The 18,678-nt window shown below is 35.8% G+C and overlaps 1 protein-coding gene across 5 annotated transcripts in view; it reads right to left on the bottom strand.

Annotated features, from left to right (window-relative positions):
• The window catches only part of GSK3B (glycogen synthase kinase 3 beta), a 275,732-nt gene that overhangs the window by 108,803 nt on the left and 148,251 nt on the right, over positions 1-18,678 (bottom strand). For all 5 annotated transcript variants that reach the window (XM_024244580.3, XM_063722457.1, XM_024244579.3 and 2 more), the window contains exon 3: positions 16,980-17,063. In XM_024244580.3, coding sequence (XP_024100348.1) covers positions 16,980-17,063 — 84 coding nt within the window. The remainder of the gene's footprint in view (positions 1-16,979; positions 17,064-18,678) is intronic.

Genomic DNA, 18,678 nt, shown 5'->3' with positions numbered 1-18,678 from the left:
ATATTTTTATAAATGATTTCATTTATTACAGGTTGCAAATGCCATCAACAGCTAAGCAACAAATGTAAAAGTGTGAAGCCAAATTGTGTAATGCAATAAGGGGCAATAGTTGGTAAATCACACAGTACAAAACTTAACTAACTACAAGCATTCTAGTTTAAAAAAAAAAAAAACGAATGTGCTTGTCAAATAAAACACATCATGGGATAGATTTGGCTGTCAATTTATAACCTCTGATTTCAACACAGCCACCTAAGATTGACACAGACCTAGAAGAATGGCTTAAAATGAAACACTGAATAAAAATTTAAAGAACTTGGGCTGGAATGATAGACCAAACCCACAATATGAAATTTAACAAAGGCCCTATGACTAAAATCAAAGTGTCAATGTATTATTGAGAATGAGAGAACAGAGGAACTTCAGATCAAACTTGACAGTAATACATATGGAAATTAAAGAAGTGTAACTGAACAGAACTCAAAAAGAATAAACACTGAGATGCAACCAATGAAAAACATCATGCAACATTAGGCTACAAAAGTATTGTGTTCAAATCAATGAAGATAATTCCACTCTACTTTGTATAGCTCACGCTGCATTGGAAGTAGTGATATCCCTTTACTGGCCACATATTTTATTCATAATATTAACACAGCAGAATACATCAAAGGAAGGCTAATGAAACCATGTCTGCTATAGGCTGAACAATCTAATTTACTACACTATGAGAAACATGAAGGCACCAATAAATGCTCTTGTTAAATTTACAAATGTTCTAATGTAAAATAAGCAGCCATAGGGAATAACCCCCGAGGGGACTGCCCATCCCTAGGAAACACCATATGTAGGGAAAACAGTAGTATTTTTGCAGTTCCAAAGTACAGTTTTGTTTGAAGCTTCTTGCACAACATAATTAAGAAGGCTGAAGATGCTAATATTTTGAGAAGACCAGGATTCAGCACTTCTAGTGCTCATAATTTTCTGAAACATCTCAGGTTTGCTATTTCCTTAATGTAATCTATCTCCTTTGGATTATCAGACACAATGCTAGAATACTCACAAATTGTAAACTTTAAAAAGTAAATAGGCTGGGCACGGTGGCTCACATCAGCAGTCTCAGCACTTTGGGAGGCCGAGGTGGGTGGATCGCTTGAGCCCGGAAGTTTAACACCAGCCTGGGCAACATGGCGAAACCCTGTCTCTACCAAAAATACAAAAGTTAGCCAGGCATGGTAGCATGCACCTGGAGTCCCAGCTACTCAGGAGGCTGAGGCATGAGAATCGCTTCAACCCAGGAGGTGGAGGTTGCAGTAGTCAAGACTGCGCCACTGCACTCCAGCCTAGGTGACAGAGCAAGACTGTCTCAAAAAAACAAAACAAAAACAAATAAAAAAAATAAAATTTTAAAAAACCTAAATAGAACACACAGTATCATTTGGGAGGCAGGAGCTGAAAACACTGAGTCTACTAACCTCAAATAACTGATACTAGGTTTCAAAAAAACTGGCAAAAGAGTCAATGCCAGAAGTCCTTTGAAAGGAATCTGCTCTTATACAAAGTGGATCTTACTTAGAAACTTCCAAAAAAATTACATAATGTATAATTTAGGGAGTATTTCTCTCTATGACTCAGTTTTCCTAGTTATTAATTTTATTAATAAACTATTCTCTAAGCACTGATAACCACTCTTCTATGAACTCCACATTAAAACCACACACTGAGTAAGAAATTTAAGTGATAAAATTTTGATCACATGTAACAACAACTCAACAACAGCTGAGATAACTCTATCCTACCTTTGGAAAACACATTAGTATGATGTGTTATCTCCAGATAACTTCTGAGGTCAAGGAAATAAAATGACTTGAGGCTACATTTTTAAATAAAATCATGATATAATTTTAAAAATCTGATGGAATGCAACACACCATATTAGAGATCCCAGCAATAAGACATCAAATGCAGCATCACAGTAACCCAGGATTCTCATAAGAATTGGATTGGGCATTCCAACTGGCAAAAATCTCCAAAATAGCTATCTTTTCTCTGATGGGTATGCCAGGCTGGCTAGAGATGAGAATATAGTACTAATAGTAAAGAGTGTGTGGATTAGGTAAGAGAATACCTTTTTGCTTGAGAGGTTGTGGGAAGGAAATGGGAAAGGGTAGGCACCTAGCATACAACGATTGAGGCAAATTTCATCCCTATCTCACACCTTAAAACAAAATAAACACCAAAATCACCAAAGGGGTTTTTTTTTTTTTTTTTAGAAAAATAATAAATGTGCCAGAAGAAAACATGGGTATTTCTGCAAATCTTGGAAGACAAAAGAGGTAAGCCATGGAGAAAAATAATGCCAATTTGATTACACAGAACTGTAAAACATCTATACTACCTTAAGAAAAGAAACTCACACAAACCCAGTAAAAAAAAACCATGACAATTTGGCAAATAAACAAATAAATAAACTTCTGCTACACATGACAAAAGCCTGATTGTTCTTTAAAATACAAATAGTACTTGGAAGTCAACAAGAAAAAACCAGTATTCAAACAGAAAACATGGAAATATAGGCTGCTTACGGTGGCTCATGCTTGTAATCCCAGCACTTTGGGAGGCTGAGGCTGAGGTCAGGAGTTCGAGACCAGCTTGGCCAACATGATGAAACCCTGCCTCTACTGAAAATACAAAAATTAGCTGGATTTGGTGGCAGACACCTGTAATCTCAGCTACCCTGGAGGCTGGGGCAGGAGAATTGCTTGAACCCAGGAGGTGGAGGTTGCAGTGATCGAAATCATGCCGTTGCCCACCCCAACCCCTGCAAAACAAACAAACAAAAACAAGAAAGGAAATATGGAAATACGCATTAACAGATGGTCATAAAAATGGCCAACAAAACTGTAGAAAAATGGTCAGCCTCACTCATAATTAAAGAAATGTAATAAAGACAGGGATAAGCCACAATTTTTCATCTATCAAACTAGAAAAGAAAATTCAATCTGAGAAAACTAAGTATTGAAATAGATCACCATCCAATATGAACTACAATTCTTGTGAAAGTCCAAACTCATGCAATCTTTTGGCAGGCAATGGGTTATTAATTCAGAAGTGAAGACATAGAGCCCCCCCGACTAGACTCTGCAATGACACTTTAGGGATTACATCTATGAAAACAATTCTGTGTGTGTACATGCTCGTGCATGCATAAAATTTGTGAAGAGCAAGAAATTAAAAACATATCTGCATGCCATTATCTTATAGTGCCAGAAAACAAAAACATGCTTTAAAATAAAACAAAAAGCCCACTTGATAGTATGTTAAAGAAGCACAGGAGCCGCCAAGCGCAGTGGCTCACGCCTGTAATCCCAACACTTTGGGAGGCCGAGGTGGGCGGATTACCTGAGGTCAGGAGTTCGAGCCAAGCCTGGCCAACATGGTGAAACCCCGTCTCTTGTAAAAATACAAAAATTAGCCAGGCATGGTGGCAGGCGCCTGTAATCCCAGCTACTTGGGAGACCAAAGCAGGAGAATCGCTTGAGCCTGGGAGGCAGAGGTTGGAGTGAGCAGAGATTGAGCCACTGCACTCCAGCCTGATAGGAAGAGTGAGACTCCTTCTTAAGAATAATAACCATAATAATTAATAAAACAAAAAACAAAAAAACAAACAACAAGCACAGGAGGTAGCTGACAGAACTCCCAATGGCCAAACCTGGGACAATTTGGCCAATAAAATAAATATCCACAAATCCACACTGATAGAAATAAATGACTAAATAGATTAATACATGGGGGAAAAGAGACATGTCTTTTATGCAAAATAAATCGAAATAATTTGTGTAGCTACTCCACCATTAAGGAAAAGAAATATAGCGGCATAATTCCCACCTTAGGTGTAGTCTCTGCATAGTGACTTCCTTCCAAGGAATAAAGTATGGAAAGAGTGGGGAAAAGAGTAATTTTACAGTCAAGAAAACTAAACACTACATCAGTCAGGTGTTGAAAGTCAGTTAACAGCACTCATAAAGCATGTTGACAGTATGTGTCCTTGATATGATGTGATGAAAATGACACTTTACCTCTCTGTTGTCTTCTTGCCAAAAACCTGTAACCCCAGTTTTATCATTAAAAAAGCAGACAAACTCCAATAGTGAGGCATCCTACAAAACATCTGACCAGTACTCCACAAAACTGTCAAGATCATCAAAACCAAGGAAAGTCTAAGAAACTGCCATGCAGGTAAGTAAGATAAGACCACTAACATCTCATTACATTGTAATGAGGGATCCTCAATGTGGTATTCTTTCTTATACTTTGTAAATGTAATGTGGTATCTCAAATGGGATCATAAACAAAAGACCTTAGACAAAAACTAAGGAAATCTGAATAAACTATAATAATTAACTAACTGTAACAAATGTACCATATTAATATCTTAACAACAGGGGAAACTTTGCAGGGTCTGTCCATATAGACATAAAAAGCCCTATTACTGTATTGTTGGTAAAAAGGGAACATGTTCCAAAATAATACATATGTTATTACATTTACATATAATATATGTGCTCATACATGCATATAAGAAATTTATATCTGTTAAGAGTAGGATTAGGGAATTTAGGGATTAGGGTAAAAAATATTTCATTTTAATTTACTCCATTCTGTATTACTTCAATTTTTTAAATAATATGCATGTAATAACATTTTAGTTTTGCTGAAATATTAAAATAACATAAAAACAGATGACAACTGATATTCAAAAGAAACTCCTAGATTATTTTTGAGCAGATGATAATTACCACCTCATTTGCTGTCAGTAACATTTATACTTTATGAGGAGGTCCTGATAATTCAAACTCAAGAGCTTTATTATTCACTCCCTAGGTCATACTCCATTGAAAATGTTAGCATTTCATCAGTCAAGTTGCATCCAGATAATCAATAAACCACTTTAATAAGACATCAACATAAAACTTTAAGGAAGATAGACCAAGTGAACTTAGATAGGTAATCACTTTATTTCACTGAATAAAATTCCCTTCTATCAGTAATTTTCATATAGTAAGGTAAAGAAAGAGGAAAACAGGGGAGAATTGTACATTGTCAACCTGATCAAGGTACCATTTCTGTAATTTGGGGTTTTCATCTAATTGAAAAAGAACAACAATGACAACAGAATTGTTTTTATACTAGGAGGCTGACCTTGACCTAATCATTTATGAACTCACTTCTACTTTCCTAGCCTCATCTCCACTACCATCCCCACTACCCCAACTTTATATATCAGCAATTTCAAACTACTTGTATCTCCTCTACACACACTGTGCTATTAAACATCACCAAGTCTTTAAAATACTCTGTACTCCTTGGCACACATCAGTTCTACACTGTTTATCTAAATAGTTCCTATTGATATTAAAACCAATTCTTCACAGACTCTTTCAAAAAACAGAAGCAGAAGAAATACTTCTCAATGTCATTCTATGAAGCCAGTATTACCCGATACTAAAACCAAAGACATGACAAGAAAAACAAAAACAAAACAAAACAAACTACTGATCGATATCCCTTATGAATATAGATGCAAAAACTCTTAACGAAGTACTGTTTAGCAACATATAAAAATGATTACACACTATGACCCAAGTGAGATTAATCTCAGAAATGTAAGGTAGGTTTAACATTCAAAAACCAACTTATATAAAACACCATTTTAATAAAAACAAAAACCACATAATCAATAGAGAAAAAGCACTTGCCAAAATCCAACACCCTTTCATAAAAATGCTTCAACAAGCTAGAAATAGAAGAGAACTTCCTCAACTGATAACATTATATCTATGAAAAACCCAAGACTAACATCACACTCGAAGATGAAAGACTGAATGCTTTGCCACTAAAATCAGGAGCGAGAACAAGAATGTCTGCTTTTACCTCTTCTAGTAAGCACTGTACTAGAGACTCTAGCCAGAACAGTGGCCAGAAAAAAAAAAAAAGGCTTCAGGTAATATATATATATATATATATATTTTTTTTTTTTTTTTTTTTTTGAGACAAAATCTCACTCTGTCACCCAGGCTGGAGTGCAGTGGTAGGATCTCGGCTCACTTCAACCTCTGCCTCCCAGGTTCAAGTGATTCTCCCGCTTTGGCCTCCTGAGTAGCTGGGATTACAAGCGCACACCACCATACCTGGCTAATTTTTGTATTTTTTAGTAGAGATGGGGTTTTGCCATTTTGGCCAGGCTGGTCTCGAACTCCTGACCTCAGGTGATCCACCTGCCTTGGCCTCCCAAAGTGCTGCGATTACAGGTGTGAGCCAACACACCTAGCCTCGGGTATTGTATGTTGATAAAAAAAATCAACTCATCAAGGAGCTATAACAATTATATACACATATGCACCAAACAACACAGCCCCCAATACACGAAACACAGACTAACAGAATAGAAGGGAGAAATGGGCAGCTGTACAATAGTTGGAGACTTCAATATACCACTCTCAATAATGAACAGAACATCAAGACAGATCAATAAGGAAATAGAAAACTTGAACAACACTATAAACCAACTGGACCCAACACACATATATAGAATATGGCCACCCCCAAATAGCAGAGAACACATTATTTTGCACCTGAGCATAGGTCTACGCAGGATAGACCATTATTAGGCCATAAAACAATGTTAATAAATTTTAAAAGACTGAAATCATATGAAATATCTTTTCTGACCACAATGAAATGAAACTAAAAATTAGTAATGAAGGGAAACCAGAAAATTCACAAATGTGTGGAAATTAAACAATTCACTGTAGACAACCAATGGTTCAAAGAAGATATCAGACAACACACTTGCTATAGTTTGGACTGTTTGTCCCCCTAAACCTCATGGTAAAACTTGATCCTCAGTGTTGGAGATGGGGTCTAATGGGAGGTATTTGGACCTCAGAGGTGGATCCCTCATGAATGGAATTGTGCCTTCCTCTTGGTAATGAATGTGTTCTCATTCTATGAGTTCCCTCTCACTACAACTGGTTGGTAAAAAGAGCCTGACACCTCTCTACTATCTGGCCATGTAATCACTGCATATGTTGGCTCCCCTTCACCTTCCACCACAAGTGGAGGCAGCCTGAGACTTTCACTTTCTAGCTAGCAGAATTGTGAGCCACATAAACCTCTTCCCTTTACAAATTACTTGACCTCAGGTATTCCTTTATAGCAGCACTAAACTGACTAAGATAATACTCTTAAACAAGAAAAATTTTTAAATAGTTAAGACATAATACCAAGACTTATGGGATGCAGCAAAGACAGTGCTCAGAAGGAAATTTACAGCTGTAAATGCTTACATTAAGAAAGAAGATCTCAAATCATTAATCTAACTCTACAACCGGAGAACTACAAAGAAGAAACTGAACCCAAAGCTAACAGAAGGAAGGAAATAAGAAATATATGAATGGAGATGAATACAACAGAGAACAGAAAAATAATAAAATCAACAAAACTAAAAGTTTTTTTTTTTTAATCAACAAAACTGACAAACCCTTAAAAGAGTTTAGATGTAGGGATAGACTGACAAATAAAAAGAAAAAGAACTAAAATCAGAAATGAAAGTGGGGCCATTACTACTAACCTCACAGAGACAAAAAGGATGAAAACAGCATACTACAAATAATCATATGTTAACATATTAGACAACCTGGATGAAATGGGCAAATTCCTACAAACACACAGATTATCAAACTGACTCAAAATGAAACAGACGATCTTAACAAACATACACACAGTAGAGATTTAATTCGTAATAAAGAAAAAAAAACCTCCCAACAAAGTAAAGTCCAGGACCTGATGATTTCAGTGGTAACTTCTGCCAGTTTATTAAAGAAGAAATTAACAATAATCCTTCTAAAACTCTCCTAAAAAAAAAAATAGAAAAGGAAGGAGCACTTCTTACCTCATTCTACAAGGCAAGCATTACCCTATACCAAAGCCAGATAAACACATCACAAGAAAGAAAAATTACCAACCAATATCCCTTATAAATATAAACGCAAAAATCCTCATGAAAATACTAGAATATGAAATCCAATAGCATATTAAAAGGATTATACCCCATGACCAAGATTGGGGTATAATCCTTTATCTCAGGAATACAACAGTGGTTCAACATAAGAAAATCAATGTAATATATCATGTTAATAAAATGATGGAAAAAACCCCACACAATCATTTCAATTATCACCAAAAGGGCATCTGATAAATTCCAATTCCATTTCCTGATAAAACTGAAAACATTTTAAAAATAACAGTGATAGCTGCATTATATCATATATGTAATTAATGCTCTTGAATTCTACACAATTACATATTGATATTCAGCAATGAATATCCCAAAAGTAAAATTAAGAAAACAATTCCTTTACAATGACACAATCTATAGAAATAGTTATTGTAATACCTATAATAAATCTTAATATACTTCAAAAAACAAATGTTAATATCTGGGCTGAGCCTATTTTAGCTCTCAGTTTTCTAGGACTATCTAGAAGGCTTTCAATAAATCTACATAGCCAACTTCACACTGTCTCAGGCACTGGGCTAAGCATTAAAGAAACAAAATTAATAAAATCTCACCATGCTGTTGAGAATTACACAACCTAGTAAAAAGATCTAGTTAAAAAAATAATAATTAAAATACAAGAAAAATGTCATGAAAGAAGTATGTGCAAGATATTCCAAGGAGAGAGAAGCTTTTGGGGCTAAAAGGGGGGCAGGAGGGAGAGAAAATAGTGAGATATCAGATGGAGCTACTTCTGAGCAGAGATAATACAATGAAAAATAACTCAACTAACAAAAATAGAGCAGGGGTGGAGGGGAGGAAAGAGGCATTCCAGAAGGTATTTGCGTTAACAGGGATAATACAACACATTCTGACAACTGCACGTACTTTGGGCAAGGCTAGAACATAGATAGCCTGTGAGAAAGGAGAGATGAGTCGAGTAAGGTCACGATATAGATGTTCAAAGACCTTGTATGTCATGTTAAGAAATCTGGAATTTACCTTTTAGGTAACTGAAGAAGTGATACAATCAGAAAGATTGACTGCTGCCATGTTACATTAGGGATGGTCACAACTCCTATCTCCAACATCTCCAATGCTAATTGATCACATAAAGCTTTTGGTAAACCCAGACAATAAATTCTTCAAACAATGACCCATATTGTCTCTTCTAATTGTTTAGAATAATCTATGATTTATCCCTGTTTTAAAATACTGTTTAGGCTAGGGGTGGGGAGGAAGTAAAGGTATGTACTAGAAGAAGAGAAATCACTAAGAGTTTAGATAAGAAATAATGTGGGCCTGAACTAAGGCAGCATTATCAGTGAAATAGAACAGATTCAAATAAGTCAACAAAAAAGTCTAGCATAACATCCAGGTTTCTTATTTTAATAATTGATACACAGCAGGGATAAGGGGAGTCGTAAATTCTAACATGCTAAATGTTGATGGCTCAGGCTTCCAGGTAGAGACTTCTGGTTGGTACTAAAATTTGAGGCTCTAGAGTTCATCAGGGAGACCTCAACTGAAGATAAACATTAGAGAGTCACTGAAGTCACAAGGATTGAGAATATGGCCCAGCATAAGTATGAAAGTAAAGAAAAATGGAGAATAAAACCCTAGGGTACAGCAAGAACTAATGGTTAGAGGTAATGAAAGAAAAACTAATACATAATACTATACACATTTTACTTACATGGCCACAATTTTCACAGTAACGTAAGTGTATGTGTGTGTGTATGTGTGTACACACAGTGTATATAACACAAGTATAAATATAAAAATATATATAAAACACAAGTATATATATTATACATACATATATTATCCTCATTTTAGCGATAAGGAGAAAAATTAAGCAATTTGCTTGAGGACACATAGCCAGCACACAGCAGAGTCACTATTCATACTCAAACTGATTCTTTATACTATACTGCTTCAAAATTAAGAAGGAACTGTTCTTGGCCTTTTCTTTCTTTCTTTCATCCCTTAATATAACCATATGCACACATACCTGCTCTCAAAAAAGTTAAAAATAAATTAGAAATGAGTACATATACATACATACAGACAAGTTTTAGAAACCTCTGATAAAAGTTCTTTATTAAAAGAGAAACATATACTAAAATTAAGAGTGGTGGTATTAGGGAAGGTTAATGGAAACCAGAGCTAGACTGCGGGGGCTCAAATCTCATCAAAACATTTCTAATAAATATTTATAAATATTTACATAGCTTGCTATAATTATATCTCCTTGGCTCTTGGGTGAATGGCTTGATAGTTCTGTTTTATCTTTTGGGGGTCAGAGATTTCTTTGAAAACCTAATAAAACACACAAGCTAGCTCCCTCAAAAAAATGCACAATCTTTATTTTAGGAGAGTCACATAATTCCTGCAAACTAGAAATTTAAAATACTGGTTTAAATCACTCTATGGGCAGATCACTTAACTTCTCTCCATCTCCTCTTCATAGAACCGTTGTGAGAATTAAATGAGTAAATATAAGTAATGTATTTACATTAATGCCTGGCATATAGTATCTCATACCTTTTAGCTATTATTATCAATACCACTACTTCTAGTACTGCAACTATTACTACTATTTTTTTTTTTTTTTTTTTTTTTTTTGAGATGGAGCTTCTCTCTTGTTGCCCAAGCTGGAGTGTAATGGCACGATCTCAGCTCACTGCAACCTCTGCCTCCTGGGTTCAAGCGATTCTCCTGCCTCAGCCTCCTGAGTAGCTGGGATTACAGGCACTTGCCACCACACCCGGCTAATTTTTTTTATTTTTAGTAGAAATGGGGTTTCACCATGTTAGCCAGGCTGGTCTCAAATTCCTGACCCCAGGAGATTCACCCACCTCGGCCTCTCGAAAGTGCTAGGATTACAGGCGTAATCCACCTCGACCGGCCTAATACTACTATTAATATTATAATCTCCCCTTGTTTGATAATTTACTAAGATTTTTTTAATGTTCTATTTCTAGCACACTGCTTCTGGAGGAATGTATGTTCTATGCTAAACACTATAGCATACTATACAGACTCCGGAGTCAGACTACTTGGAGCTGACACCCAACATTGCCATTTAGTAGTTGTATGGTAACTTACTTAACGGCTGTTGTGTCAGTTTCTTCTATAAAATAGTGCTTCTATAAAATAGTACCCATTCTTTAATTGGTTGCTATGAGGTTTAAGTGAGTTATAAAATATGTAAACAGCTCAGGACAATGTCTGACATATAGAAAGCGCAATATATATTTGCTATTAACAAACACAATAATAGGTAAAATAGTAAATTAATGTTTATTAAGTGTTAATTTATATGCCAGATACTATAACAAGCACATGATAACCTTATTAAATTTGTTCCTTACAAAACCCCTACTGTGCAGATGGCGGGGAGGAGGCTTATAAAAGTAAATATCTTGCCCAGAGTCATACTACTATCAAGTGGCAGAAATGGAATGCAAACTCAAATATTTCTAGCTACAAAGCCAGTGCTCTTTACTTTTCAGAATGAATCCTTGGCATATATGTCACCCCTACCCTTTCCTCTCCAGAGCTAGTGGTAGACCAGCAAAATTAAGCACAGCATTCTGCTCCCTGATCCCAGATGCAGTGGTACAATCCTCCCCTTCTGGATACAGGCCCCCATTACTATCAATAGAACAAAGGTGGCATGAGAAATAAAATCAACTGTCATCTTTGTTATTTGAACAGTCTCTCACAAAGTAGAAGGCAGAGGTTTTTCTCTTTATTATTAATCTATGAACCACAAGGAAAAAAACTTTTAAATGAAAAGTTACTTAGAGAAGTTTTTCTTACAGAAAACTATTAATTGATTGAAATAAAATTTAAGGATCTTGTAAAGACATAACATGGTTTTTATTTTTATTTTTTATTTTTTGAGACGGAGTTTCACTCTTGTTGCCCAGGCTGGAGTGCAATGGGGCAATCTTGGCTCACTGCAACCTCCGCCTCCCGGGTTCAAGCAATTCTCCTGCCTCAGCCTCTCGAGTAGCTGGGATTACAGGCACCCACCACCACACCCAGATAATTTTTTGTATTTTTAGTAGAGATGGGGTTTCACTATGTTGGCCAAGCTGGTCTCAAACTCCTGACCTCAGGTGATTCACCCGCCACAGCCTCCGAAAATGCTGGGATTACAGGCGTGAGCCACCATACCCAGCTCATAACATGGTTTTTATCATATGACCTTCAGAGTCCTAGAGTTCTTTGGGGTAAGCTATAACTCAGAAAAGGCAAAATCATCTGATCCCACACCTTAGCTTCAACCAGGGCAACTCTGCTTTTCATATGTTCTATCAGAGATCTTCATAAAATTTCATTGGGGATGTAGAAAGTTTCTACTGCCAAATATTAAAAAAAGAGAAAGACTATTCTGTAAGATACTTGCAATTCACAAAATTATAAGCCCAGGGTTTCAAAACACTCAAATATCTCATTTTTCTCTAATGGGAAGGTAAGAGAGGAGGTACTACTTACTCTAAACTAAATCAGAGTTAGTTACTACTGGGTAACATAGAGTATATGAATTGACTACATGATGTTCTAGTTACTACAGCAAATATTAATAATTCCAACCAGAAAACTAAGGCTAATTAGTACACATCTCTAATCTCTGTCCTGACTTAATTCCTCTTTCTTCTAGTTACATTGGCTACCCCTTTCCCCTGTTACAGGATAAAAGCTGATTATCCACAATCCCTAAAGAAAGTCTTTAAAATGCAAAAGGCAGAATACAATAAAAAGAAGGTTACCAAAATAGACATACCATTCAGTCAAACTGTGGTCAGCGAAATGTAAAACATGCCTGTTATTACAGAAAGCCTACTTTAATTCTCCCAGAGCTGCAAAAGCACTTACAGACAGAAATTATGACAAGGCCACAGGGTAGCTTAGCTACAATTCTAAAATTAAAAATAACAATGTGGGAATAGATAAAATATTATATAGTACAACAATGGAATATTAGATAACCAAAATACCTATACATATTATGAGGCAAGAGAAAAAAATCTTTATGAGATCATAAATAATTATGCATACACCTACATAAACATGTACATATGGAATAAGATACACAGAACATATGGAATAAGATACACAGAAGTCAAAGGTCAGGACAGTGGTAGTGAATAATTTAGTTGTTTTCTTTAACATTTTCCAAAAAGGGAGTAATAGAGGCCCAGAGAGAAGAGACACTAAGAGAGACAACGAAGAAGATTTAAGACAGATGAGAACCCATATACAGATTTAGAAGCAATCAGAAAGAGAGTGGGATGGGTAAAATCCCATTGAAAGACAGGTATAGAAACCCAGAGAAAGAGGTTGATGTAGACCCATAAAAAGGAAATAAGAGAGGGAGAGAGACAGAGAGAAAAAGGGTGTGGGAGAGAAGAGAGAGACAAGAAAGAAAGAGACAGAGAAAAGAGAAAGAAAGTTATATGCAGGGAAAAGAAATCCAAAAAGAGGGGGTGACACAGACCAAGAGAGGGGGACAAAAGCCCAGAGACAGAAAGATAGAGACCTGGAGCCTACAGTGAAAGGTTGAGGAATCCAGAAAGGTGAAGAGAGACTAAAGACAAAGGAGAAAAAAGGGCTAGAGAAAGAGACTGACAGAAAATAGAGGGGAAAGAAAGTCAGAGATGTTACAGAGAATGAGAGGATTTTTTTAAAATTCCCAAATACATTTGAAGTCATCTATTCTAGAACCTAACCAAGCCTTTCATCTCTCTAATCCTGAAACAATGAGTTATTCTTTCTCATCTTCACAATGTCCTCAACTAATCTCCCTAATTGCCTCCTCAAACTTCCTGTAGGCTCATGTTCTTATCACTGATCTCCCTCCCATAACATTCTCTCAAAAACCTCAAAAAGAAAATTTCTAATAACCTCAATCTCTTCATGGAGGGTTCTTTTTACTGTCTTGCCCTAGAGAAAACCTGGATCTCACCTAAACGTCAAAAGAAACCTCAAAAAGAAAACTGAAACCTCAAGAAGAAAATTTCTAATGACCTCAATCTTTTCATGGAGGGTTCTTTTTACCGTTTTGCCCTAGAGAAAACCTGAATCTCACCTAAAGGCACTGGTTTCCTTGCAGTTCTTTCAAATGAAGACTGCTGTCACCTCTTGACAAATTCTAGAAACAGAAGGCAATAAATATTGCCAAACCGCTGGCTTTTCACTGTCCTCCTCCCTGTCTCCTCAAACAGCACTCCATGTCTCCTCCCCCCCAAGCTCCACATGGCTACACACCCTCTTTATCCTACTTTGTCAATGTCACTTCTCCACCTAGAGCCACCACCACCATCTACGAAGTCACACATCTATCTGTCTACTGGGCATCTCTACTTTCATGTGTCATAAGCATCTCAAATGACTAATTTATTATTTCCTTCTCCAAAACTCTTCTCATATATAATATACATAAGCAATACATAATGCTTCTGCTAGAAAAATGCCTACCAAATATAGGACTGCCACATTCCAAGATAAATCATCTTCAAGGATTTGCAAGAATTTCACAGACATTTAGGTTCCTTTCTAAACAGCAGTGGATACTCTCAGTAACCTATTCCAAGAAAGTCAGAACTGAAAATAACTAACCTGAGCACTCAACCCTAGAAAAGAATTCATCTTCTCCTATGGGAAGAAATAGTTTACTACTTGGTCTCCTGAAGGATATCTTAGTCCTGCCAGAACAATTCAGAAGTGGAGATCATGAATGGGGCAAAAAGAAATTCTCTTTTTGGTGGCTGGGAGATTACGGGAAGTCTTGAACCTATGTATTTCTGCACATCTTAGAAAAATTTCCTTTTTTTGACAAAGAAGGACCATTATTTTCAGCAATATACCACAACTTTTCTTTTCTTCTTCCTTTTTGTTTTTAATAAAGCTATCCCAAAATTAGGAGGTATCTTTTTTTTAAAAAAACTTTGGAAAATTTACAAAGCTCAAGAGAAAGTTCTGACATAAAGAAAATATTAGAAGGTCTATTTCTTTTTATAATAGAGGTTAATCTCTGTTAATGACTTCAAATTGCTCTTTATCTGTAAGAATCTTTAAGATAAGTAAGAAACTGAGAACAGCAGCAGAGAGGAAATTATCCTCTGGGGCATACAGATAAGAGGCAGTCAGTTGTCACCCCCAATGCAGGATTAAGTCAGGGCAAGAGCTGACTATGACAGGAGCTTTCCACCAAACCAAAACCAGACAAGTAAGCCATCAGGTGCCTTGCATTCAAACGGTTTGATAGTCTTTCTTTTCTGCTCTTCAACTACTTAAGAGTTAAATGAGTTAATATTTATAAAGCATGAAAACAGTGCCTAGCATATAAGGAATGCTATATACATTAAAGTAAGTAATCAAAGAGAAAATGTTTAAGAACTCTGGGAGGAGGCCTTTTTTCAAATGAATCTATTGTAATCCAGCAGTTCATGGAACAAATAATTCTTACCCAGGAGTATCATGATGTATCTAGTAACAACAACAACAACAAAATGAGGATGCAAAATTCCATTACAAAGAGTGTACTTGTGAACATAACAGAGGCTGTACAATTTTACTTAGGAAGAGACAGAAAAAAGCAAACACATGCCAAAACAGATCAGAACAAAGATAATAACAGGCCATTTGGTAGGTTTTAAAAAGCTCTAATACTTATGAGGGTTTACAATCCCTAGTAAACCAGAGGCATCATTTAAACTAAAAAAAAAAAGCAACTGAAAAGCAAGTGTCAATAAAGGGCCAATTTGCTAACTATGGTTGTTAAAACGTATTGGTTGTAATACATGTGTATATACACAACAATTATACGACTGTAGGTATTTATATCAAAATTCGGGCTTAATACATTGACATCTTCCTATATAATAGGCACTGTAATAAAAAAAGATTTTCTATGGAAAAAATCTAAATAAAGTTTAATAGAAAATGTTGTCAGGCAATATTTGCTGTAAAAAAAAAGCTTAATAGAAAATGGCTAAAAACTGTTATACTAAAAAACAGTTACGTAAAGTAACAAGAACACTGAGCTAGGAATCAAGTATTACGGATCTAAGAACATTAGATATTATATGCATGAAATCTGAAGTCCAAAATACCAACTGAAGTTATCCAAAGTCATATTTATTTAGCCAAAAGAATCAAGTGATTTGTTACCTGCCCTGCCTATGCACTCCAAACCAGTGAAAAGAAAGAAAGGATAGCGACAGGCAGAAAAATAAAGACACAAAGGAAAAACAGAAGAAATTTATTTTCTTTGCTCCAACTTCATTGATTATTGTGTCTTCTGAAGAGAAAGAGGTTGGGGGGAGTTATTAACAGCACAAAGTCTTCTTTATCCTTTGCTTTCGCAGAATTCAATGTGGTCAGACATAGGAATCACTTAAAGTAAGCTCTGCAATATTACATCTTTTCCAACTTTTTCACTGGCCAAGGATGGCTCAACTTGCTTCCAAATGTTTAACTCTCATTCTGTTTCTATCAGTCCTCTTGCTACCTCTTTACCTCTTATCAACTTCACTTAACAAAATGACTTAATTTTCCTCCCTGCAATAAATAAGTAAACTATCAGGGGGCTGTGTAAGCACATAAGGAACATAGACGTCTTAAAAAAAAAAAAAAAGTATATAGATTTTCTTGAGAAGTGAAGACAGATGCTTTAACAAAGAAGAAAACTCTTAAAAGTGCATTCCCTTTATCTTATTAATGTTTTCCTGATATAACTAATGATATTCAATGACCATATCTTGGGCTGAGTATTGCTGGGGCTAGTGTTTTGGAATTTTTCCATTCCATTAGCAAAACTGTCTTATGAGCGGTGGGGAGATTAATTTCTAGAAAAATAACACATTTATCACAATATTCAGTACACATTTTGTGTCAAACCTACCTTCTCACCACTGGAGTAGAAGAAATAACGCAATCGGACTATGTTACAGTGGTCTAGCTTTCTCATGATCTGGAGCTCTCGGTTCTGAAAAGGAAACACATAAAAATACATTTTTAAAGGATAACACCTATTCATCATATTGAACAAGATGCTTCTGAAATAACATTAAGCACTAAAATTAGCAGGCTATAGATATGCTACTAAAAAGTGTGATCTGTAGACTGGTTCTGATCTGCAAAATATTTGTTACTAGTCCATGAACTCTCTGTTACTGCTCTCCAATAAGACAAATACAGAAATTGAGAGTGTTCAGAGCTTTTATAACAATGAGAGAATAAATTGATATCTATGAATATGGTAATAAGAATTAGGACCCATATTTTATATTTTTAAAAATTTCATCTTTTTAGCAATTCATTTGTATATTTCACAAAAATAACAGTCTCAGATGAATTCAAAACTGAAAGAACTGTTACTTTACCACAAATAACTTGACCTTATTGTTTTCTAAGATGCAGTGAAAAAAAAAAACTGAGCATCAACTCCATGAAAAGAGCTCAGTTGCTAAGTTTTAGAAAAAGTGAATGCAGAGCAAAACTCCATCTCAAAAACAAAAAAAAAAAAAGAAAGAAAGAAAAGAAAAGAAAAGAAATTATACAGTCCTGATAGATTTGTAGACCACACAAAACTATTTTCCCTTTGGGTTTCAAAGTTATGTTCATTCTTCAAAAAAAGAAATCACTAAATAATATGATGATTTCTTAATACCACAGACTTTGCAGCAGTAAATCTGACTAGACTGTACATTAACAAAGAGGTTATTATAGTCCAACAATATACTTGACTGTCAGAAATCCACTTAATAAAGGACAAATTACATAACACACAGAAACAATACCAAAATGCCAGCTTTCTAGCCAAAAAAATAAAGCTTTAGTTAAAGTAATGATTTAGAAGAGCTAGAAAACATAAAGTATACACCTGAGAATCTGGAAAGGAAATGGTGTTACGGTTAGAAAAGAGGCCAAGAAGGATGGGGATGAGGATGCGTTGGGACCAAAGAACCAGATAAAGATAGCTATCCTAGAATAGGAAGAGTAGGATGGCTTCTAGTTCTTAGAAGATGAGAGCAGAAGTGAATGTTCCTTTAAACTGACCTTTCAGAGCTGGGCTTATGTGTACAATGGTATTTAAAATCCTTTTATAAGATATCAATCTTTCATTCCATTACTTGTTAGTAAAAGTAACAGAAACAGAAAGTCAGAAAGTAAACAGAAAATAAGTCAGAAAGTACAGTACAATTACTTTAACAAATAACTGACAAAAGACTCCTAAGTGTTGACTAGTACAGAGAGAGGAACACAAAAAACTACCAACTTCAAAATTGTGTCCATTTCCATTCCAAATTGAAGCTATTTCTGGAAGTATTTCTATACTTTGTTTGTTTGAGACAGAGTTTCACTCCTGTTACCCAGGCTGGAGTGCATGGCGTGATCTCGGCTCATTGCAACCTTTGCCTCCCAGGTTCAAGCGATTCTCCTGCCTCAGCCTCCTGAGTAGCTGGGATTACAGGCGCCTGCCACCACACCCAGCTAATTATTTTAATATTTTTAGTAGAGACAGGGTTTCACCATGTTGGCCAGACTGGTCTCGAACTCCTGACCTCAGACAATCCACCTGCCTCAGCCTCCCAAAGTGC

This window comes from Pongo abelii, chromosome 2 (assembly GCF_028885655.2).
Source record: "Pongo abelii isolate AG06213 chromosome 2, NHGRI_mPonAbe1-v2.0_pri, whole genome shotgun sequence".
Taxonomy (NCBI): domain Eukaryota; kingdom Metazoa; phylum Chordata; class Mammalia; order Primates; family Hominidae; genus Pongo; species Pongo abelii.
This window is presented reverse-complemented; position numbering and strand designations above follow the sequence as displayed.